The following is a 24,514-nucleotide window of genomic DNA, read 5'->3' as shown; positions in this document are numbered from 1 at the left end:
GCGACCTCCCTCAACGGGCGGCGGCGGCGGCGGCAGGGCAAGGCCGCCCCCGCCGCCGCCCCCGCCGCGCCGCTATTGATCCCCCTGTTCCGGCGGAGTGGGTCACCGCCATATGCCGCTCCCGGACACCCGCCCCCGCCCCCGCCCCCGCCGCGGCAGAGCGAGTGCGTAGGTTGCGGCTGGTAAGCTGCGTTGTGGAGGCCATACATCGACAGCGCGTGCGGCGCAGATTGAGCGGTGGGACTCACGTGAGAGCTACTGGCCGACTCGGGCCTTGGACTCGGCCATCGGCGTCCGGAGCGACGCAGGTCATCAACACATCTCGGGTCGATAAATGTCGCAGTTCGTATGCACGCTAAAGAGCAATATCAGTCCCTCCCGTAATGGGATTCGTCGTCCTTTAGAATGAATAATCAAGTCTTCAGAGCGGGTCTTATCAACAAGACAAGCTGAATGTGACTGATCTAAAGGCTGGAGCAGTGAGTTGACTGACTGCCTGGCGCCTCCCCTCCCCCACAGTGTCAGGGTGACGTACTGGAGCCGTGACTAACCTGTCTGGAGTATGGAGCTGTAACTGACCGCTCTCCTCTGTTCCCAGGTGGTGGACGACTGGCTGGACCTGCTCCGTAAGCGGTTCCGCGCCGACCCCACCGCCTGCGTGGCGGTCCACTGCGTGGCGGGCCTGGGCCGGGCGCCCGTGCTGGTGGCGCTGGCCCTCATGGAGCTCGGACTCAAGTACGAGGATGCCGTCGAACTCATCCGACAGTACGTATACAGGGCAGGACAGCTGAGCTGCGGGTGGGGCGGGCCTTTGATTGTCAGGAAATGTTAATTTGTCTGCTTATTTGCTTATTCCACGATATCACCAACAGGCAGTGTTAATTGAGAGGCAAATTCAAAAGTTTGGAGGGATTGGGTTAGGAGGTTGGGTAGATTGGGTCCGGCTGGGCATTGAGGAAACTACCGAAGGTGCGGTCCAATGAAGAACTCCACATCCCTAGTACAGACAATGGTCGACAGTTAAGCCTGTTTGGGACAGTTATCGGCAGTTAGCCTGGAGCGATAATAATCAGCGACTTGGTTTGGTAGCGACAGTTATTGATAGTCGGGGTGTTCAGTGACAGTTATCGAAAGGATGGGTCGGTAGCGACAGTTATCTTTGAGTGTGAATGACCATTTTCCTCCTATCATTTTTCACCTGGCATGTTCGAGTCAGTACGATTGTGAATCATCAGGCAGTGGATTGTTCTGTGCACTGAATGGAATAGGGTCAGCTTCCCATATTAGTGGGTTCGTGTCAGTGGCTTTAAACTGATTTCCTGTGGTTTCGCATGCAGCGACGTTTGCATGTGTCCGATGTCGCACGCTCGGTTTCGTGTAGGCATTCCTGGATCGCGGGCTGCCGTCCATTTCACAGAACTCTGATAAGATACGGCGAACTGAGGCCGAAGCTGTCGTCAGTCGTGCCACGTTAGCGAGGCTCGGCCGTGTGTTCCGCCCTTTGGACACCAGTTGTCCGCTCTATAGACCTCCGCCGCCCGGCAAACAGCACCAGCTGACCATTGAGCGCCCTCGCTGGCGGACGGCGCATAACGCGGCTGGACACCTGTTGTGATGGCCGCATCAGGCCGTCGCCATGGCAACGCACATCGAGCGGAGACGCCGCTCACCCGACCAACCGTCTTCCCACACCAATAGGACTGCGGCGCAGCTGCGGGCAGTCCGAGAAATAAAACACCCATGTAATGGCGATGGTGGATGTGCAGGAACGCATGTGTATGTTGTATGTTTCCGACGACAATTCACGGTGACCTGACTTATTAGACATGACTGTCCTAGCTGATGCATCTCTTAGAAGGGGTTGTTCGCTACGTGGTACCACTTACGTTTCCCAAGGCAACTATCATTTTTTCAACAACTCGGCTGCGGTTTCTGGAATTGCTTACTACAGGGTGTTTTGGGAATGTGCGTTGGTGAAATACTAACGGACATTTTCTGTGGATCGCCTGCATGACTGACACACCAGCTGCCTTATTTAGTGGCGAGGTGAGCTCTGGCTAACGTCCTCATTAAGTTTTGATGAATTCAACACTATGATAGCCAGCCCCAGCGGATTCTCGTTACCCGAGGGCGACTGCTCGGGGCCACCACCCTCGTTTGGTTGCCTCGCTTGGGCGCCTCGTCCGCCGTCTGACGAGTTGTCAGACCGCTGTGACAGTTCTGGAGGTGACGGTGCGCTGTCAGGTGACCCGGAGGTGTCAGCAGCTGTCAGGAGTGTCCCCCGTGATCCCGCCGAATGGGGGTGTGGAATGTCCCAAAATAGTGGGGATGTCGCCTCCCCAGGGTGTTGACAGTTCTCCGGATATTGAGGGCGTCGCGACACCGTGACCCGGGCTGTTCCCCGGGGGAGAGGACGAACCGAGAGACCTGATGGGTCCGTGGGCTGTGCCGGGCGGGAGGGAGAGTCGGTCTTGAGGGAGGGTCTTAGGGAGAGGGTGTAATGGGAGCCTGTTGACTTGTTAGCAGTCTGAGTGGCCTCCCAGGCAGAGATGGCTGTATATTGACTCCACTCCCAGGGTTAATACGGAGCAGAGAATATTACCGTATCGTTCAGACGCCGTGTCTCGGGGGACGGCACATCCGGGTCGGATATCTCCCCAGCGCGTCAACTTTTCTCATTAACCGGCACTGGTTTTCTGCGTCATAATGATCCGTTCAGCGGCCGCGGCCGGCGGCGGCACATCTGCGCCGTTCGCCGGGCCGTGGCGGCGCCATTGGCACGCAGGCGGCCGGCGGCTGCCAGTGGCGCGCCGCGCCGCGCCGATCGGCGCTGAGGTGTTTTTGCCAGAGGCGGGGTCAAGGACGGCGTCCGGTCGTCCTGGCGCTCAGCCGGACGCCTCACGTGGTGTGCGGCTATTCGCGGCAGGCTGGCGTTTGGCCTCTGTGCGTTTTTTGTCGACCGAGCCTCGGCTGCTGACGAGTCGCAGGCCGTGGCTCTCTGTCCCGGCCGTTCAGCTGTGTCCCGCTGTTCCGGCGTCCCACTGACTGGCTGCTCTCCGTTTCAGGAAGCGACGCGGCGCCATCAACGCCAAACAGCTGCAGTATCTGGAAAAGTACCGTCCCCGCTCTCGGCTGAAGCTGAAGAACGGCCACAAGGCCGGCTGCTGCATCCAGTAGTTGGCAGCACCGCCGCGCCGGCAGGTGGCAGCACCGCCGGGCCGCTGCCGCCGACATATCATTGAGTTGTCTCTTCTGCGCGGCGTTAGGTTCTGGAGGCGGTCCGGCTCTCGTGGCGTGATGTGCATGTGTGCTGTTTGCCGGCCACTCTTCCTGCGGCCGCCGGCAGCCCCTGGACGCCAGAAAGGTGCGCTATTGCGCGGCCCGGCGGCTCCCGCCCCGGCCTGACCCCAATGTACCGAGCTGGCGGCTCGCGCCCGGCCAATGAACTGTTCGGAGCATGCCTGCGCCCGACGGGGGCGCTGCCTGCTGGCCGCCCCGCGAACTATAATTGTCGGCCGCGCCCGCCGAGCGCGGTCGTCCGTTTCTCCTAGGTTTGTTTTTGTTATATGCGCTCGTGGGGGGCCGTCGGCGGGCGCGGTGGCCGCGGCTCCGAGCGGGTCGCGCCCAGCTCGGTTTTACTAATCTGTGACCACATAGTCGGAGTGCGAGTCGCCTGGAACGTGCGTGTTTCTACTGTAGACAAATGACAAATAAATCTGTGTATTCGGCCCATGGTCTCTGAGGGACTGCGACGCGGCCATCTGGAGATAAAAGCTTATTTGTCCAAAATATGATGCCTATACGCTGATATTATAATGACGGGAATAGTTCGCGGGAAGAAATAAGTCATTGAAACTCGCGTATCTGTATTTTATACGTCACAGAATCTGAACAAAGTCCGAGGTCAGGACAGCCACAACTCGCATCCCTTCACCCTAGAACCTTACTGATGGTGAGAGTTTACTTAAACCGCTACTTTTGCGCTAGGAAATGACGAACGCTTTTTATCTGACGATTTGGATTACCAGTTACAGAGAAACTAGAGGGTGCCATCATTGCTCTGAGGCTATTTTGGACGGAAGTAAAGGCAGCCGTAGGTGTGCTCTCTCTGTCTTCTCTCTCCCTCCCTCTCTCTCTCTCTCTCTCTCTCTCTCTCTCTCTCTCTCTCTCTCTCTCTCTCTCTCTCTCTCTCTCTCTCTCTCTCTGTCTCTCTCTCTCTCTCTGTCTCTCTCTCTTTCTTTCTCTCCCTGCCCCTCTCTCTTTCTCCCCATCAATTTCTCTCAGTAGCCGGCCAGTGAAGACATCACGCTTCGCCAAGCTATGTTATAGGACGATAAACATCTCAATTCCGGCCGTGTGCTGCAAGAGCTGGTGAACTGACAAAAGTCGGGGCAGCATGAAAATATACTGCAAAGAAGCGCAGAAAACTTTTTAAAAGTTTCCTGTTGTAGAAAACACAAAACAAGACGGTCACCTGGTCAGAGCAGGATAAGGATGGTCACCTGGTCGGACCAGAATAAGGACGGTCATCAAGTCAGCGGTCAAGATAAGGGCGCCGCCACCTGGTCAGGCCAGGATAAGGACAGTCAGCTGGTTTGAGTCGTTAGACAAGACCTCGACTTCAGAGGTCCGATCTCCGATCTATTGATTTGTGAGAAGCCTAATCTGTCATCGAACCTTGTGTTGCAGATGTGTAAATGACTCGACATCATGCCGCCGTTAGGGGGCTTAGGACATTTTTTTTCATAAAACGTCGATTTGATAGGCCAATAGAGTTGGCTTGTGCTCTATCCCCAAACGTCTCCAACAAAAGATATTGGTATGCTTAGGCCGAATGGCATCCCTTGGCTACTGCTGGGTATGGAAATTTAGCATGGTTGACTAGCAGTTGAATTGGTACAATAGAAATTGAATTGGTACAAGGCCCTACACGCCGGGCAACAGTAGGTAACACTTATTTTACCCGCGCCCCACTGGGGGGGGGGGGCTATTCATAGCCCCCTTCCGTTTTTCTGCAATAACTTCTAAACCGCTTGACGCATCGACGCCAAACTTTCAATACTTTCGGCTGCATCAATTTGACACCTTGTGTCAAAATATGAACTTCGTAGCTACCATAGGTCGGCCGGAAATGACGTCAGAGTGACATCATGTTCGGCCGATTTCGACGCAAAACATTGAACCACGGCAATCGCTCCCAAGAGCTCCGTTTTTAAGCTAGATCCAATGTCTTTGCATGAGAGGACTTAGAATAGACTGCACTATCAAACTGTTATCTCGGATTTTCAAAATTGTGAAAATTTTGAAAAAATATAAATTAAAATTCAAAAGTTATATTTTTATCTGTTTTTCAAAAAGTTTTTGACTTTTCGAGAAAAGAACGGAACATGTGATAGAACATATGCTTATGACGCAGGTACCTACTCTAGCCCGCGAGTTGCTGGGGGGGGGGGGGCGTCAAACGCCCCCACTTTTTTCGCCGGGCCATAGCAAAAAAACGGCGCGCCGCAGGCGCGCCAAATTTTGTGTACCTGTAGGGAATTGATTGAAGTTTATTGTGACAAAGTTTCAAAAAAAAAATCCGTTGGAAAATTTTTGAGATATCGAGGTTTTAGTGACGTCATGATTTCTGAGTTTTCGACCAAAAACGGCATATGTTCAAAAAATCATATAAAATCACAGAATAGACATACAGACATGCCGTAAACGCCATTAGACTGCCAATACCAAGAACATTCAAATGGCTATCTTCGATTATTGATTATCGTTCCGCATTTTCCAAAATCTTGAACTGAATCTAGGCAATTTCTCGTGACTAGGGGAAGGAGGGTGAATTGCGCCACCTTAAGGAAAAACGCTAATTGTAAGAAAACCGCTGGAGATATAAGCATGCACTGGTAACCATTTCAAAGAGGAACTCATTGGCTACGATTTAAGAGCCTCCCGATCAATTAAGAATGTTTCGTTTGCTTCTGACAGCTGCTTTTTCAGAAACATGCAAAAGGGCGCATTTGCCAACAACTGCTGTAAATTGCGCCAGGGGGATGGCGCAATTAGAACCCAATTGCGCCCTATACTTTAACATGGCTAAGCGAATGAGACGGAATGCATACACCCCGGCAGTCTAATGTCATTGCGGCTTACTTTAACATTCATAATGTTATTCACGCTGGTTAAATAATAAATGTAGGTGTAAATCGCGATGTTTTTATTTGCCCAGGTAGAAAACTTTACATGTGTCTGTACGCTTGTAAAAGTGTAACGAAAACGTTTACTGTAACCGACTAGATATATGTGAACGTATGCGCCTATACGGTTACATTTTCAATCGTTTCTCTCAAAATTAGTAATTTTTATCGTTTCGACAGCTTTATGACATCAATTTTTACTTTTTTATCATAGCTGTCACCTCTCACGCATGAGTCCATGTTGAAAATGTCGTATTTTGTCAATTACACCACAAGTTCGTAGCCTAAATGGCGGCTACATTATAAGTTTGACGAGAGAAATAATTTGCGGACTGACGACAGCGGTTTGCTCCCCTGCCTGACATTAAACTCCTTCTTTATTGCAATCAGTTAATGATGCATTCATACTGTCGTGATACAATAGCTACACCATTATTCTATTTGCGCCCCCCTGGCGCAATTGCCATGGGCGCAATTAGAATTGAGGTACTTTTGAATAAAAGCGTAGAAGTTATCATTAAGATGTTGAAGGAAGTTTACTGTTTCAGTGAAATATAATGAAAAATGGTTTTTCTATCTAAATATCACTCTGAAAATCACACAAATATCACAAATTTTTATAGCCAACGGTTCAAAGTACTGCAAAAAAGCTAAGAAAACGCCGTAACATCTTTGATGGCGTTATGAGCCTTGCTGATTGGCTTCATCGGGGAGCTTGGGCCATAAAAGGAACTATCCAGTGGGGAAAATAATGTTTTCGAACACAAAATTCAAAACATGCCATTGAATCCGTGGGAATGTGGGTGGGCGCAATTGGTTAGGAGGGCGCAATACACCCACTTTCCCCTACTTTACGACCATGATACATGCATTTCTTAAATTGAACTTTTTAAGCCAAACACGTACACATATAATAAAATGAATGTCACCATCGTGTTCTACGCCCCAAATTACCCATAAATCATGTGTCACAGGCTGCGAATATCAGTTTTGATGTTCGGGGATATGTGCCTACCCGGTTGACCTGACCTTGACCCTGACCTATGCTTGACTGACCCCTACATGGAGCTGACACTCTTGTAGGCCTTATATGATGGATTGTGCACCGTTTTGACAGAGTTTATGACGAGAGGCGCCCATTGCGAAGTTCTGAAGTCCATGCTACTGAAAGCCCGATTTCAGGTGTTTGACCTGACCTTGACCCGACCTGTGACCTCAAAATTCAACTTTAAAGTACTCATCTGAAGCGTCTCGTCGCGTTCTTTCGTTTGCCGCCTCGTGCGTTTCGCTGAGCCTATTGGTTCTCGAGTTATCGGCTGGGGGCGTTTAACGCCCCCCCCCCCCCCCCAGCAAACGGTGGGTGGCGAAATACCCCAGCAACTGCCGGGCTAGCAAGTTTTAGCCAGCTATCTTAACCCTCGCCCTGGCAGGGCATTTTTCATAACACGGCCTGGCAGGGGGGGGGGGGTCGATGCGACCCCCCCCCCCCTCGCGATTGGCTCCTATGGCACCTAGAAACACCAAATTTGGTAGGTAGGTGGGCCCCCTGGAGTTCTCGCCCCTGTGCAAATTTGGTTGCTCTAGGTCAATATTTAGGGGGGTTTTGGGGGGTATAAATGTAAAAATTTCGCTAAAAACAGGTCAAAAGTTTTTCGCTTATAATTTTTGATCTAATTAAGATAGAGCAAAAAGAAAAGCACCAGTGAACTCAGCACGTCAAGGCGCGTCGAATGATATACTTTTTACCTTGCTTAAGTGTACTTAAAGTTTTCCTTAAATTTTAAGTAAACTTAAACTAATAAATTAAGTTAAAGTTAACCAAATTGCATCATATCGCATATCATTCGATTCGGCTGATCACCAGGAACACAATGATACCATTTTTTAAGCTCTAGCGTCATTATGTGCCAAGCTATTGGCAAAAACGTCATTTGACCTCAGTTGACCTCATTTGACCTGACCCATGGATAAGTACACCAAACAAAGAAGCACCAAGTGACCTGCTGTTAAGTACTGTGGTTTTAAAAGCACAAAAGTGATAGAACGAAGCGGATATCTCCAGTATTTTCCGAATTTAGTATTTTCCCATAGGCTTAACATTACGACGTAATGACCTCTAACTGACCTCAGGTCAGTGACCTCAAAAAACCCGAACTATATGTTATACAACGCGGTGACCTTAGCACATCCTGAAAGTTTGAAGGAAATCAGTGCAAAACTGTGAGTTGGACAGGTGCAAAAAGAAAATTGAAATTTGACCATGACCTTGTACCGGTTTTTCTGACCTGGTGACCTGACCCAAGGTCACCCGGACCTGAAATTTTCAGGTCATATGTAAAAAGGTTGCCCCATAGGCTGTGCCAAATTTGGCGGCGCTGCGCGCCGCCGTTTTTACGCTATCTTCGAAAAACCTTAGGGGGGGTCGCATCGACCCCCCCCTGCCAGGGCGAGGGTTAAAAGATGGCCAAGTTGACGCATCATAGCATAAATTTCACGACTATAAATTTTTTAAATCAATTTTTCAGTACGTAGGTAGGTATTTGACATCGTACACCAATATCAATAGCACCATCGTGTTCCTGTGCTCAAATTGCATTCGATAGACACATTTTTGTTAACATTTTCAAATTTAAAATATGACCTTTTTTACCTGAAATTGGCCTGACCTAAGCTAAATTCAACTCACAATGACCTCGAATGACATAAGCGACATCGAATTCGAAATCTATGTCCTAAATAGACCATAAAACATGTGTCACGTGACCGATGCATGACATAAAATTTCCGTGACCTGTGATGACCTGACCCTGACCTGAAAATCAAATTACAAGTTTGGTACCCTCAGGGTATCTAAAGCATCTGTTCACGAGTGTGTAAACCACAAATGAGCCCGATCCGACTTGTAAGACGGCGGCCAGAGCCCAAAATGTGAGATTATTTTTACTTCGACCTGAACTGTGACATCATCGGTGACCTTGAGGTCAATGAAATTAGGTTTCCTGCGACAGCTTTTTCCGGGACTATCAGATGCCGTTTGAATTTTGACGATCGGCCCAGTAGTTTCGGAGTTAGGAGGGGGGCTATGAATATCCCCCCCCCCCCCGTAGGGCGCGTTATAGGTACCCAGACCCCAGTGGGGGCGCGGGTTAAATATATTGGAAGTGATTTCCAAAACACGTTAAAACCTTAAAATCAATCAGCTTAGAATTTAGATGACAGGCTACGGCTACGCAGATCGTCTTCCTTTGCGTGTAAGTGCATAGTGCACTAAGCAGAAACTATCGGATAGCTGATGTCTCCGAGCCCCCTGAAGCTAATTAATTCGTATTGCGATTACGTCCGGACTATTTTCTTGGGACGCTTTCACATTCACTTCGTCTGACGGTCCCTTCTATAACTTGTTCCGTGAATGTGTTACTTCTGTCTTCCATGGCAGCGCGCATCGCAAATTAGACAATGACACAGCCGAGAGTTATGAATCATAAACCTTGCAGACCAGCAATATGCTGGATATGCTGTCGCTGAGCTGCGTTTTCCCTTGCGTTGAAGAGAAGCTTCATCAAAGCTTGATGGGTCCCCATTTCGCTGGGAATGACCGCCTGTTCGTCTGACTGCCGGCGCACATTTTCTCCGAACGACCGGTGCATCTTTTGGTGGGCCATCACCTGCAGCTGCTGTCGGGGGCCGCGGCGATGAATCAGCTCGGCGGCGGCGCGCACTGGCGGGGGGGGGGGGGGGGTGCCGATATGTCCTCAGTGACCGGCCCCAGAGGTGACGATGACAACTCACCAAACTACTAAATACGCCCGAATGGCGAATACCTTTACCGAGTCCCCCTCCCCTCCCGAGCTGTGATCAAGAAAGAAGCTTACCTACCTATGCTTACAATTGTTTTGCGTTTATGTCTTGATTCGAGCATAAACGCAATTACTGTTTACGGAGCGAGCGAAGCGAGCGGAGTCTCATACTGAATTAAGGGAAAATCCTGAGTATGAGCGGCCGGCCGGCCGGCCGTGGGGACGCTCTTCAAAAGCTAATATCTTAGGAACGGGACATCCGATTGACAAGCGGTCTTCTTTACTGAATGTCACTTGGACGTAAAAGTTCTGTGGTGTGATGGCCACCATGCGTTCTTGCCAACCACCGCACGTGGCGCGTGGTAAAGTTGGACATTTTTTAAGAACCCCCAAAATTGCAACCTGAATAACGGCACAACGGTCGGGCCGATTGAATTGAAACTCGGTACACAGTTAGGTCTCCATCAGATAATTCATCTGCATGTGTTAAGGTTGGGGTGCTACAGCACGTGCGCACGTGCAGGGGGCGCTCCCAGATCTCGAGAACGGCTGGGCCGATTGCGCTCAAATTTGGTACACGGTTGGGGACCAGTTAGTAAGGTGCCGTGCAAAAGTCAGTTTGGACCCCGCTTGCACGTGCGCACGTGCAGTGTGCCGCTTCCAGATCTCGAGAACGGCTAGGCCGGTTGCGCTGAAATTTGGCACATCGCTAAAGACCGGTTAGTAGGGTGCAGTGCACAAGTTAGTTGGAGGTACCCCCTCGCAATTTCGCACGTGCAAGGCCCATCCTCTCGCTCGCTCCGTTGGTCGCCCAAAAGGCGTTTTACTGGTTCATAAATTTGGTTTTGGTAGTATACGGCTCAGCCATCGCTCTGAGCCTGAAATCCTTCTCTACCATTACTTAGAGCTAACATACGACGAGGAGCGGAGCGCTGTACACAGCGCTGTAAGTCTAGTGCTGCCAAGGTGGTCTAATTTATTTATGCCCGTGCTCCTCCGCTGTTTGTGCGCGCCTCTCCAGCAAACTATTCTCGTCTAATGGATGATTCGTTTTAGAAAGAACAGCGTATAGCTGTCTAACGACGCATGTAAGCGCGTAGTCGTGCAGTGTGAGCTCTGCTTCTGTGACTTACCTATACCTAACTGTAAAAAATTAGTGATCTTCCATCTGCTGAACTCATTAGCCAATCGAAGACAGTTAATTGTCCTCTGCCCATGCGTTTAATTAACACTGTAAAGCGCCAAAAGCAAGCAATTAAGATGCAAACTTTCGATTGAATTATCACCAGGCTGAACAATTTCATTCGAGCTACAAATGTTGAGATGACGACCTCGCGGAATCGCCATGGGTGAGCTTTGCTTTTATTGGGACGTGAGCAATTTGTCTTCTGAGAAAACAAAGCTGAAATTTGCATGTCATCCTCTGCAATATCTACGCTCCAAAACTCCTACATCACTGGTAAAGTATTAGCCACTTCCGCTTTCGACAGATTACGGGGAACATGTGATATAACAATTGGAGCATCCCGATTTGATCATCAAATGTGCGCCGTCTAGCTGCGTCTAGCCCTAGTGTGTATGTGGTACTCAGGTGGTTCATCCTTATCGCTAACTAAGTGCAGTTTTTTTTAGCGTCTGCGGGCCAGTGAGGACACATGTAGATTGTAGATATATAGGAGACCAGGCAACTGTGCAACATATTATTCGATTTTGCGGCTCGCAGTATCGTATTATAATATAGCATGTTATTATTATACAGGGTGATCATTGTTATTATTATACAGGGATGATATTGTATACAGGGTGATCCAAAAATTTGGAACCCCTAACTTAAAATGTCTATAAGTTCGAAAGTATTCACTTTATTGACAAATTGCGAACACCATTAGAAAGAGCATTAAATCATCTAAAAAACCACGTCAAATTGGTGTATAGCCCTTTCCCGACGGAACATTGTATGTACAGTGGACACTGGACAGGTCACTTATTTGATCCGTTTGATCCGTTTGGTCTGATAAATAACAGAAATTGTTTATTACATAGAGGGATTTTCACCTTTCAAATAAATTGTCTATTGTTTTTCTCCTCTGCTTTCAAAATCAATCAAATAGGCACCCGATGTTCTATCGTGAAATAGGCTACCTGAACTAAATGGGTAGGCATCGACAAAATGAAATGTAACGTCTTAAACGGTAGACGTGTTATGCCTAATATTGGGATGGTATTCAGGTAGTCGTAGGAATTAAGTAGGATTATTTAGGTGTTCATTACCTAGCATGATAATATTACCGCGAGTGCAGCACCTATCTACTGTATCCAGTGGCGGTGCGCGGTATGCGTCTGTCCGGCGCGCGCAGGGGTCGGTTGCCGGGCGGAGCGGGCGGCCGGCGGCGCGGGGTCGTCCAGTGGCGGCGGTGACGGCAGTGGGTCAGTGTGCTCGGGTGGCCCTCCCTCGCCGAGGATGGTCCGCACCGTCGTGGCTCTGCTGCTACTGGCCGTCATCAGCCCTGCACTGCCCCAGAGGTGGGTGCCGGTTCCGATCGCGGCGACAACGTGCCCCTCGACCGGTCGTGAACACGACCTCCGGAATATCATATTGAACGGGACGATAAAAATGCGTGAATCTTCACAATGCACGGTTTATGCGCCAGTTAAAACAACAATGGTGTTCATGGAACGTGTTCGTGCCTGCATGCGCTTACCGCACATAACTACATGAAGTTCGACGAACGCATACAACGCCGGGTGATGCGACCCGCTTGACTCTCGAGTACCTTGATTGCGGTGTTTTATAAGGGCGGCAGACTGGACTGGTTACCAGGTATAATATTTCTCGGTGCGTGTGGTGAGGAGAATTCCAATTGTCTATGAGACCATACATACACAAAGGTTGATTTGACCACATAATGTCGATGACTGGTAAAGAGGCCGTAGCAAAACATATAGCCTGCAGTCCTAAAACCACACCTATGCAGGTCTGCTCGGCAGTGACGCGTCCCGTCCTGTGCAGTCGGGTATACGGGGGCAGAGGTGGCCGATCTCCCGGGGAGCGGCATTACTGGGGTACTGGCCGCCGGGCCGAACCCCGGGGGGCGCGCACCGGTCTCTGAGGCTCGGCGGTATCGGCCCGGCCAAATTACATACACACTGCAGGCGTCAATACGACCACGGCACGCGACGCACCTCAGACGGGCAGCGCAAGGAGGTCCGGGGTGGCTGCTACTTTCTAGACGCCGGTCAGAGCTCACAGTGCTTTTTGTTTTCTTGCTTTACAATATGGTGACAGAGAAAACAACTGATATCAGTCATCTAGCGAGTTCTAGAAAATTTATAAACAAAATGGAAAAGTTTTAAATCAAATAGTTATTTTTATTAGTTCGGTACCGGAAGTTACAAAAATAATCAGCGCAAAAATATTGGTGATAAAATGAGTTCAGTTATTATATGGGCGAGGATGGATGACATGATTATTATTAATACCTACTAGATGGCCATGTTGGCGCGATAACTGTACGTTTTGATAGATGCGTTTGAGGGGGCATTAGTTTGGGTGTGGGAACTTATGATTTTTATTTGTCTTATTTTGTCGGAGTTGGATATTTGTTTGAACGGCATGGTATGCTGTTGCTGGTTGCGGGTTGTTAGAGCCTTTCTCATGGTTTGCCTTTATCGAACTCAAACCCCCCTACCCTACCCTAACCTACCCATACCCTACCCTACTCATAACCTACACATAGTTACCCTTCTCATGCTCGATTAAAGTAACGTACCAAATTTGAGCGCAATCGGCCTAAGCCGTTCTTGAGATATAAAACTGGCCCACTGCACGTGCGCACGCGCTAACTGAGACTCCAGATGGCTTGTGCCAGCCACCTTTCTAAATTGTCCCCAACAGTGAACAAAATTTGAGCGAAATCGGCCCAGCCGTTCTTGAGATGTATAAGCGGACCCCTCACGTGCGCACGTGCATTCGATCCACCCTACCTGTCACAAATGATCATGCATCGCCAGGTTAGTGCCCCCTCCACCCACAGTCCAAGTTTCAGCGCAATCGGCCCAGTAGTAGCTGAGTTATTCCTAGTACAATAAGGTGCTGTTTACTGGTACACTGAAAAAAACTTACTCCCCATTTTCTAATTTTAGAATGTCAAAAAGCACTCCTGCAATCGAATAATTTTATGGCCTGGCATAAGCGCCTAAAATGGGGAGTTTTGGGGAATAAAACTAGCATATAGAATATATTTAGTATCCGAACGCTTATATTATTCGTGCTAGGGAGTAATTTTATGACGGAGGATAAAAGTATGCTATCTTTGGATAAAATTACACCAGATGATAATTTTATTAACTTAATACTAAAATTACTCCCATTCGGGGAATAATATTGCCATGCCAAAAAGCACTCCTTTTTTCGATAATTTTACCCCGGAGTAACTCCCCGGTAAAATCAAGCCCCAGTGTAAAAGTACCACCTCTGATAATGCGGGGTGATGTGATAATATTATGACCAAGTGTAAAATAAGGAATGCATTTAAACAATGTATTGAAACACCAACAATTGATTAACGAATGGTACCTGAGCATCAGCAGGTACATCTTAATTTGGACGCACTTCCAGTGATGGCGCATTGCGGCCGACAGGGACGTAATTTTGCTTCCTAGTTGAGAAGCGGCGTCTCAACTGGGAGGCAAAACTTCGTCTCTGCCGGCCGCAATGCGAAATCACTGGAAGGACGTTCAAGGTCACAACTCACAAGGGCGTTATGGTTAACACTGAGGCTAACGAATAACATCTGCGCACAGAACCACCGCCACGGATGGCAGATAAAACGAGCGTGTATGGTTAACACTGAGGCTAACGAATAACATCTGCGCACAGAACCACCGCCACGGATGGCAGATAAAACGAGCGTGTATGATTAACACTGAGGCTAACGAATGACATCTGCGCACAGAACCACCGCCACGGATGGCAGATAAAACGAGCGTGTATGGTTAACACTGAGGCTAACGAATAACATCTGCGCACAGAACCACCGCCACGGATGGCATATAAAACGAGCGTGATCTGGGCTATGAAAGACGTACTGAGACTCATTGGCGTACTGAGACCGCCGCAGCTGAATTAGTCATAATACAGAGGCTCCAGTAGTGTGAGCCACACGTTGCGAGTCACTTGAGCCACAGGTGAGCCACAAGTCACGAGTCACTTGAACCACAGGTGAGCCACAGGTCGCCAGTCATTCGAAGTGGGCATCTCCGATGCTGGTTCTACACTACCTGGGTAACCTCCCACACCTTCTGTGATAAGCCAGATAGGTTTACATCGAATCCCACACTCCGGTAAAGAATCTCGAACAGGGCCCTGCAGGGCCCCGTGAACTTTGTGTAGAAGACAGCGTGGGCGGCCGTCATTAGGGCCACGGTCTCCAGCCTGGTGGCCGGCAGTTGGCAGACCACCACACCGTCCACCGATAGTTCCTCACCTGCCTGACGAACCCCGTTTCTCGGATCCGCCAAGGTGCCAATGGTTGTTCCACAACCATTGGCAAGTAGAGCTAGCAGCTCGTCGTCTGCCGTGAAAAAGAATATTGCAGTCAGTTGGCATCAATGCATATCGTACAAATAAACGTAAAGGAAACCTAACTAGGAGAGAAACAAGGAACCGCGTTCGTACAGTAGCTGGCTATGCCATCTACAGTATCTGGAGACGATTCTTCGCTTCTTCCTGATTTCTTTTCACTCTCAAAATCGTAGTACGATGCGTAGTACGTTTGCGTAGTACGATACACTCTTACAACTAAACGTGTTGCATAATTACAAAATAATTATACGTCGTTAAAATATTTCAGTGAAATAAGAAATTAGTACCCGATGTTCCGCTGTCATGGTTAAGTATGGAGTGCAAGCATGGGCGTCGCCACCACTACGGACACTACGGACAGTGTCCGTACAAGTTTTGGAAGGCCCGAAAACTTGTACGGAATGTCCGTACAAGTTTCGACGACTGCAAAACAGTCTTTGCACATGTTTTGAAGTAGCTTAACGCTCATCAGTCCCCTATTTGTGGGTAAAGTTACGATCCAAGGCAGCCCCAAAGTCAATGTCACGCAAGAGTATTTACTACTAGCATTTAGGGTGTAACGAAATTATTCGGACATATATTTGTTAGTCATATCTGTTCGCACAGTTTCTTTTCTGATGTTAGAAGCGGGAATACTGGCTATATAAGTGCCTCCGGTATCGGCTCTCAACTCAGCAAAGACCTACCTTTGCCAGATGACTCTTGCTTTGAGTAATTAGTCGAGTCACCGACGGGTTCATTTGATAACTAGTTTTCGTCAAAGGCAATGGACAGAAAGGAGCACACTCTCCTTTTGTATTAGGAAGCATGTTTGTGGCATTGCGGCAATGAGCCTGAAGCTGGTCTGCCAGCAGCTCCATGGGCATCAGCAGCAGCCAACTGCACATCTGCCTGAGGCGTAATAAGCTGGGACTTGATTGGTAAACTCAGCCCGGCTGCGACCGCAAAAGCCACCCTTTGCCAACGCAGATGGACTTGAATTCAAGACCGATGATAAGAGGGCCCACATCATGACCCACCGCTATCCGCCCCTTACCTTGGTTCTTCTTCTCATCAAACTGAAAAAGACAACGAAATTGATGGGAAAATAGCCGGTGCACCACCTTTAGCCTCACGCCAAGACGCATCCACTGGTCGAAGGAACACATAAGCAAGGCATGGTGTGGTGAAATGGGCAGCTATTCGCGCTGTATTGTCCTTTGAACCGTCAAAGCGGCCTTGTGTTGGCTGCCAGTAACTCAAACGTCCCAGCCGTCACCGGCGTTAAACATGCGGCCGAGATCCAGATCTGGAGCATATTCAGCTGCTGTGCGATGTTCCAGCTGTGCAAAGTGCATTGACCAACCCATTGACAGAAGAGTCCACCATCAGTGACATGGTGTGTCAGAAGTGGAAATAGCCGCATGGCTTTAGTTCTCCAGCCTTGCCCAATCGATGGCAGTACCACAATATGGGCAGCGGATCGTGCATTTGACGTCAAATTTTCGTTACCTGCTAAGAATTGAATGACGGATCTTGTCATGCAAGAATCAAGTAAATCGGTCAACAACTTTTCTAGCAACAGGGGTATGAAGTCAAACACCCTGCCAGAGCGGCGGCGCGGCGGCCGCCGCCGGCCGTTACGCGCCGACTGGGAGACTGCCGGCGCGGAACGGTTCCGACTTGGCACAGCACTAAAGCCTGTTAACTGCTTGGAAGTTGGAATAGTTATTATAGCAAAATTTTCATTCAAGTGAGGAATAATCCAAGGGCAGGAAGCATGCATGTTTGTGTGCATACCGTGTAAGCCAAGAAACTGCATTAGCAGATACTCGCTAATATTAGATCCAGCCAAGTCCAAACGCATTCCAGGGGATGTGTTTTTGATGGGTCAACAAGACGAGGGCGGATACATTTTTAACAATACAAAAAATATTTTTGCACAGCTCTATTCCTTGAATAATTCTTTTCAACGCCTCATTCCTAGTTAAGCGAATTAGTCCACCCTGGTTGAATAAATAAGGCGATTTCGCCACAAGGTCGCGGAAAACCGACCGAAAACGGCCGCGCTCAACGTTAATTTGGGCATGCAGACTCTTAAAAACTCGCATTGGGCGGGTAGGGTTTCCCAGGTATTGGCTCCAAAACACCGTATTTGGCTCCCGAATACGTCCAAGTGATCCGCCTCGTTCCTAGTTAAGCTCTAATTAGATCAAGTGACTCATAAGGAGCGAAAAAGCGACAAAAAGCATGAATTTCCCTATGGCGGCGGGCTGCCGGGTTGCCAGACGGCGCACCGGCTATTTCCACTTTTGACACACCATGGACGACTGACGAGTATTACCGGAGCAACATCCTGTCAGACAAATTAGTCCGTACCGAAGAATGAGAAGTGACGCCGGGAGAAGCTCTTATCCTTCTGGACTAACGGACTACGGCTTGGAAATAGTTTTCATCCTAATTCCATCGAGATCTTATGGACTTTTGTCTAGCAAGAGGTGAATAAGGGGACACCCGGCAGGACAGAGCAACTGGTAGGCACATACTAATACGGCGTCGGTCCACATCAAACCCATGCTGTGCTTAAAAACCCAGTAGCTGGAATGTTCTAGGCATTTCTAAATATGATCTTATGAAAGGTGGCTATATCATCATCAAAGGGAAACAACCTCAGGTTGTTTGTTTCTTAATTACAGCGGAAAAAAGGTGTGCGGATAATTTCGTTACACTCTGTATCATTCTATAGACTGATATTCACCGATACGTCAGCCATAATAATTCTGTGACTTTTGTAATCCTGAAGCTCTAACTAAACTAAATGAATGCTTAGAGCAAAAGAAAATGACAACATCGTGACCAGCGACTTCAAATACAGCAAAATGAGACTGATCATGTGCAAAAGTTAACCAAAGGCCATTCGAGGTCACATGAGGTCAACATAAGACTTGACCGTTTCAAACAACCTAGCTATATGTCATTCGATGCATCTTGATATGACTAATGCGTTGGCACCACCTTCTTTGCTGAAGAACTCTGCAAAAAAAGCCGCAGCTCGGGGTCGCTGACCTGCCATCTACCCTAATGTAGGTATAAAAAATGTGTTTGTATTTTTTCCGAAGCCCCTAGGCATTCGGGGGCTATCGCAACTATTCGTCCGGGGTGGGGGGAGGAGGACGAAAAATGCCCTCCACGGGCCCGCGTGGGTTTACACCTCTGACGAGTGTTACGGCTGACAGAATGTGTCCGTACAAGTTGGGGAGCCGTGGCGACGCCCCTGAGTGCAAGTAGGTATCAAACTGCATGTAACTGTGGTATATTTGGAGACAATGAAGACAACCATGAATGGAGACAACCTGAATGGAGACAACCATGACTTTTCAATATCACTAGAGTTAAACAACACTTTTTGACTAATAGCAAAACCAACGACGATTGGCTGTCCAAAGGTGAGGTCATAGGCGTCGCCAGAGATTTTCGGTTGGGGGGGCAAAATCAACTTTTGTGTTAAAACTTGCCTTTCCCAGTCTTTACTCACTCGTTTTACATATCATTCGACGCGCAATGGTGCGAGGAATCAGATGGTGACAAAGGTTTCCTTCTAGCTATGACATGTAATTTTTCACAGAAAAATTCGAAATTTTGAAATTTCATGACAAAAACGACTGGTAGAGTTATACTATATAGTGGCTGCGATTGCCGACGCACTGCAGAGGGCCCCTGTGCAGACGCTCGACGCTCATGATCATTACCCAGAAAAAGGTGAAAAACGCTCCATTTAATCGGATCACCCAGCTAAAACCTCCATTCACGCATGCATGCAGAGGTTTTACGTGAAATGCATAGGACTTATCCCAGCCGCCGATCGTAGCTAAGTTGGGCATTCGGCGGAGAGTGAGTGTCGGAAATGTGAATCGGAAGTGATTCATCTTTGCTCCAGTGAGAGGAAGTGTTTTGTTCACTCGAGTGTGAGCAAAAGTTTCTCGTTTTTCGTGTGAAGGGAAGCGCTGCAAACGCGAACAAAAACTGTTAAACGGAACCAAAAGTTACGCACGGCATAGCGGCAAGGGATCCCTTAGAGATAGGTTTGGAACTTCCAGGCCATTTCAGGCCACTCAGGGTCAGTGCTGACTCTCAGAAGCATGCTTAGGATCCCGGAGATCGGCGTGGGTCACCTCAAATATTTACGTGTACGTGGTGCTTTAGTGGTGCTTTAGGGCTTTCCGAGCCCAAGGTGGGACCCTCAGAAGCCAGTGTGGGCGGCGGGCGCTAAGAGACTAGGCCCAGGGTGAGCCTGGAGCCCTCAGATAACAGTGTGAACCCTCGGGGTCTGTGTCGAATCCTTAAGGACCCTACGTAGGGATATAATAAACATGTGTTGCGGACCTCAGAGGGACACGTGAGCTGTGACCCCTCAGATGCCGGCTTGGGGTTAGCAAAGTCTTTCGCCTCAAAAGTTTGGCTGAACTATCAGAGGCCAGTTAAGGTTCTCAGAAGTGTTCGAAGGCTCAAAGATCCCTGTATGGGCCCTCAGAGAACATGGACACCAGTGGGACTTTCAGAGGCCGGTTTGGGCCCTCTGAAAGCTTCTTTAGGGCTCAGTGGAGCTCCTTAGGAGCCTTTGTTTAAAGCAAGCTCATGAGCCCTGCGACACTTGTACGGTACTTGAGCCTGTCGCAGACATTTGACGAGAGTTGAGAAAGGCCCCGAAGATTTCGTTTCACGCTTTGAACGAAAATTGTGTCAGCACTCCAAAACTTATGAAAATCAGCTGTAAAATGTAATAAAGAACGAACTAGGAACATGGAATGAATCACAGCATTGACATTTCCGAGTATGGACTCGGAGTCTTGAAGATTTTGGCGACTGCGAGTCAGACTCTGGTTTGAACTGCACGCTCCAACCGAGTCTGACCTCACAGGCATTCTCAGAAAGGTACCCCCATTTTTTCCCGACTCCAAAATCTCATCGGATCTGTATCGATCTCAGGGGGTGCCCGGTCCGAGGTTGGGGGGGGCAAGCTGCCCCGCTTGCCCCCCCGTGGCGACGCTAATGGGTGAGGTACAACATGTTGTCCCGCCCGTCGTTAAAGTGCCACCTTTTTACGGTTTTCGGTTTAAAACGGTTTTCAGTAGACCTGACCCACCTATGACCTACCCTGAAGTCCGTTTCCCGAAATTCGTCCTAGTTTTCGAGATATCCGCATTCGAACTTCACATTGATGCCATCACAAAAAGTGTGGGAGATGGGATTTTAACATGGTAATGTTACATTCCCATATTCCACACATTTGTGATGGCTTTAATCTGAAGTCCAATTGCGGATATCTTGAAAACTAGGCCGAATTTCGGGAAACAGACTTCAGGGTAGGTCATAGGTGGGTTAGGTCTAGTGAAAACCGTTTTGTGTAAAAAAGGTGGCAGTCTTCCTTTAAGCCAAAACAAAAATCATCAAGAAAATAAACAGTTGTCCTGCCCTCTGCTATTAATGTATTACGCCATTGGGATATGTGAAACGTCATTTCTCCATCGTGCAGGAAGAAGCATGCGTGGGAAATACCTTCCTACACTTGGGCTTGGCTAATGTTTTGGCCTGACCTCGTATTTATCGAAAATACCTCGGGCCTAACTTTACATTCGCTAAAAAAAAAATCAGTCAGATCTAAACATTATTCCGGCCCTGGCCAGGAATATATTGTCTACGATGATCGGTTCGAGCCCAGTTATATAGAAGAAGATTACCCCCCCCCCCCCGGCACGATGTGTTGCTAGCGGAACACCTCATCCGAAAAGGTGTGCTTGTGCCCGTTCAAAACTCACCGTCTTTGTCGGCCGGCTCCACGTTTATCATCGTCTGGGCATACTTCTTCGCGGTATGTCTGATTTTGTGCAGGACATGCTCCTTCACGTCCTCCTCGAGCCCCATGATCATTCCCAAGTCAGTCCACACCTGGAAACATCGCAAAATCACATTAATGAATGGAATTAACATCAAGCAACATCAAGTGAACATTATATCATTGTGGAAGGTCAGGTCAGGTAAGTTACTCCAGCTCACAAAAAGTTTGAAAGCGCGCCACGTCAAGTGTCAACCTCTGGTGATCTTTTACCTGATAAAAATGACTGGAATGCTTTCGTCATGGTTTGTGACAAGATTCCCAACTCCGCCTTGAGCGTTTCGTTACGGTTACGTTGCTTAGGACCCGCCAAGTTAGATGGGAGAGGGGGGGGGGTGACTTCCCAGCAGGCGGTAGAAAAACCAGAGGGAGTGGGTTAAAAATTATACAAATTTCCAGATGTTTTCCTATCCAATTTTGTTCCCTGATAGCGCGGATATAAAATGGTACCACTAATTATATAGTTAGTTCAGGTCAACCATCCCCCGTTAACGAGTTTCAAAATTCCTTTACCGTTACATCACGCTGCCGCGCTGGCGGGAAAAAAGTTCCCACGCATTCATAATACATAGGAACATGGTGATCATCTGGGTCAACTGGCGAGCCTATAATTGGGAAGTTTATAAAAAAACACGTTTACATGAATGTTTGAAGCCCCGTTTCTCGATAATCCACCCTTAAAAGGCACAGATGTCAAATGTGACATTTTAACTACACCACGCTTACGCATAGCCACTGTGACGTCACCGTGGCGGTCAAATTTTCCTACTGAACTACCCTGTTAGTAAAGGAATCTCGAGCTCAATCACACATAACATTAGACAAGACTTTTAAATACCGAATAAAGCAACACTTAAGGCAGCTTCGCTGTACATATCCGGGAATATCTCCTTTATCTCCTCGCCAGTCTTCCGGTTTCGGTTGCTCGTGAGGCATATCCGCCGAACCTCGAAGGATTCTTTGAGAACAGATGTCTTGTGAGTGACATCGGCGTGCTTTAGCTTGGCACTGAAAAAATATATCACAAAATCTATAACTTATTAGCTCTACATAACAATCTTGATCACAACTTGAACAAAATCAGGGTAATTGACATGGCTGTTTCCCCTGGTTTCAATGGCCTTGAGCATGAGCATGTCATGGGTGACAATTTGTCTTCCAGAATTTCATCATCGCGGAAATCTTCGTCCGCAAATCTACGTCAACGCATTTCTTGGATTGTATGGTCATACTACGGATTACTGTAAAGTCATACTAACAAAACACAAAGTATACAGTAATTTCAGCTTACCTTCGAGGACTGGGACGCTTGCTCGGTTCTCTGACAGAAGGCCTTGGTTCTGACGACTTGAGCACAATGGCGGTCGCGAATGGTCGCGAACTGCAGAGACATTCCGAAAATATTATTCTTGGAATAATACTGTGCTGGACGAATAGATTAATCACTTTTAGATTAGTTATGTCACAACGGAATAGGATTATCAAGAAAGTGATACAGTATTGCTTGAAATACGCTCCCGAATACTCCCGAAGAATAATGTTAGTAATGCATACCACATCATATTACTCCATGGTTATAGAATTATTGTCCGGACATGATAGTTTTATCACGAAGGAAGTAATTTTTACACCTACATGAGAATAGTTTTATTCTGTCGCGTCAATTTATCAGCCGTAATGGAGTATAAAAATTACCCTAATTACTCCACAGCGGTTTATTTTTATGCAGTTTTGATAAAAGTACTCTAGCTGTCAATTTTATTACCATCTAATGGGAGTTCAGCACAAATATATTCCAATGACCTTGTTTATCACTGTGAAATAAGCTAAAATTACCCCATGCCTCTTTGAGACTGATATAAATTTATAACCCGAAAGAATAAAAAGGACACGTGATAAAATTAGAAGATAAAATTAGCACTTGCTAAAACACAAAAGAGATGATTATAGTACCAGGTTTAACTTAAGAATAACTTTCAAAAACGCCCTTAATGCAATGCAGAGAGTAAGAATACGCTACAAAACATAATCATTGTATGCCATTGGTGCGTGATTATTCGCCAAACTGGAGTGGAAAAACTCCAAAAATAACTCTCTAGGTGTAAGTTTTTTTCAGTGTAGGCGCTTATTTTCAGTGTTTGGAATTCCCCTTGCCGGCGGTGCATTGCAGCCCATGCTTTGATAGCTATTGTCAAAAGTTGTATGACCTGCCGGCCATAAGCCATCGATCGGATTTTGTCGAAAAATACGTGTAACGTTAACAAAACACGGTCGTATGATTGATTTATTTTCACAAAAGTTTATTGACTTTTCGATAATATTTTGGGTGGATATTGGTCAGAAAAGAATGCTCTTTCCGAATATGTAGGTTTCACAGCGATTGATCAGCGTTTTCAATGCGTTTTGATGTTGTAAAGGACATCGCGCTCCGCACGAATTAAATTTTCAAATTAATTTTTCATTATTAAAGGGACAGTATCACCATTTTGATGAAATTTGACATTGCATAGGCCCCACCTTTCTGGTCCGGGAACTGAAGACCGATCCTCGAAGCTCCACACCGTTATCCCGCTATCGCCGCTCAAAGTACGAAAGGTGTACCACACTTTGAATCGTGCTTCACTATCTTCACTGTTTAAATGTTTGCGCCGTTTTGAATTGACCGCCAGTAATAAAACTTTTACCCTGGTCATTTCATCAAATTTTATAAAGCCAAAACGTTTTTCGCACTTATTCATCACCGTTAAATTCATTAAATAGTCGTAGGCAATTTCCGCTGTTTCCTTCGGATTCTAGCGGCTCAACAAAGGAATTCCTCCAGCTTGAATCACAATCTCCCTCCAATGTATGACGTTTATCACGTGATTGTCACGTGATATTTTCTCCCATTGTCAATTGTCACGTCCAATTGTCACTCCCTCCAATTGTCACGTTATATTTTTATAGGCAATACCTAAGGCTACCTCTCCCTAAGGACAACTCAATCAGAAGAACGACCGCGTAAGCGTAGCGTCAATAATGTATTATCTGCGCCAGTTCTGTAGTAATTTTGCATGCTTCCAAACTGGCGGAC

At 47.7% G+C, this 24,514-nt stretch overlaps 2 protein-coding genes across 6 annotated transcripts in view; both read left to right on the top strand.

The window, feature by feature from the left end:
* The window catches only part of LOC122388157 (protein tyrosine phosphatase type IVA 1-like), a 42,040-nt gene extending 38,310 nt beyond the window's left edge, over positions 1-3,730 (top strand). For all 4 annotated transcript variants that reach the window (XM_043379003.1, XM_043379010.1, XM_043379018.1 and 1 more), the window contains 2 exons: positions 599-765; positions 3,066-3,730. In XM_043379003.1, the coding sequence (XP_043234938.1) occupies positions 599-765; positions 3,066-3,177 (279 nt within the window). In that variant the 3' untranslated portion in view covers positions 3,178-3,730. The remainder of the gene's footprint in view (positions 1-598; positions 766-3,065) is intronic.
* An 8,647-nt stretch (positions 3,731-12,377) lies between these two features.
* Positions 12,378-24,514, top strand: part of LOC122389045 (glycine receptor subunit alphaZ1-like) — a 49,811-nt gene continuing 37,674 nt past the window's right edge. Inside the window, exon 1 of one of the 2 annotated variants that reach the window (XM_043380722.1) lies at positions 12,378-12,508. In XM_043380722.1, coding sequence (XP_043236657.1) covers positions 12,447-12,508 — 62 coding nt within the window. In that variant the 5' untranslated portion in view covers positions 12,378-12,446. The remainder of the gene's footprint in view (positions 12,509-24,514) is intronic. The other variant, XM_043380728.1, reaches the window with a different exon arrangement.

The sequence above is a fragment of the Amphibalanus amphitrite genome, unplaced genomic scaffold, assembly GCF_019059575.1.
Source record: "Amphibalanus amphitrite isolate SeventyFive unplaced genomic scaffold, NRLGWU_Aamphi_draft 000018F_arrow, whole genome shotgun sequence".
Classification (NCBI taxonomy): domain Eukaryota; kingdom Metazoa; phylum Arthropoda; class Thecostraca; order Balanomorpha; family Balanidae; genus Amphibalanus; species Amphibalanus amphitrite.
This window is presented reverse-complemented; position numbering and strand designations above follow the sequence as displayed.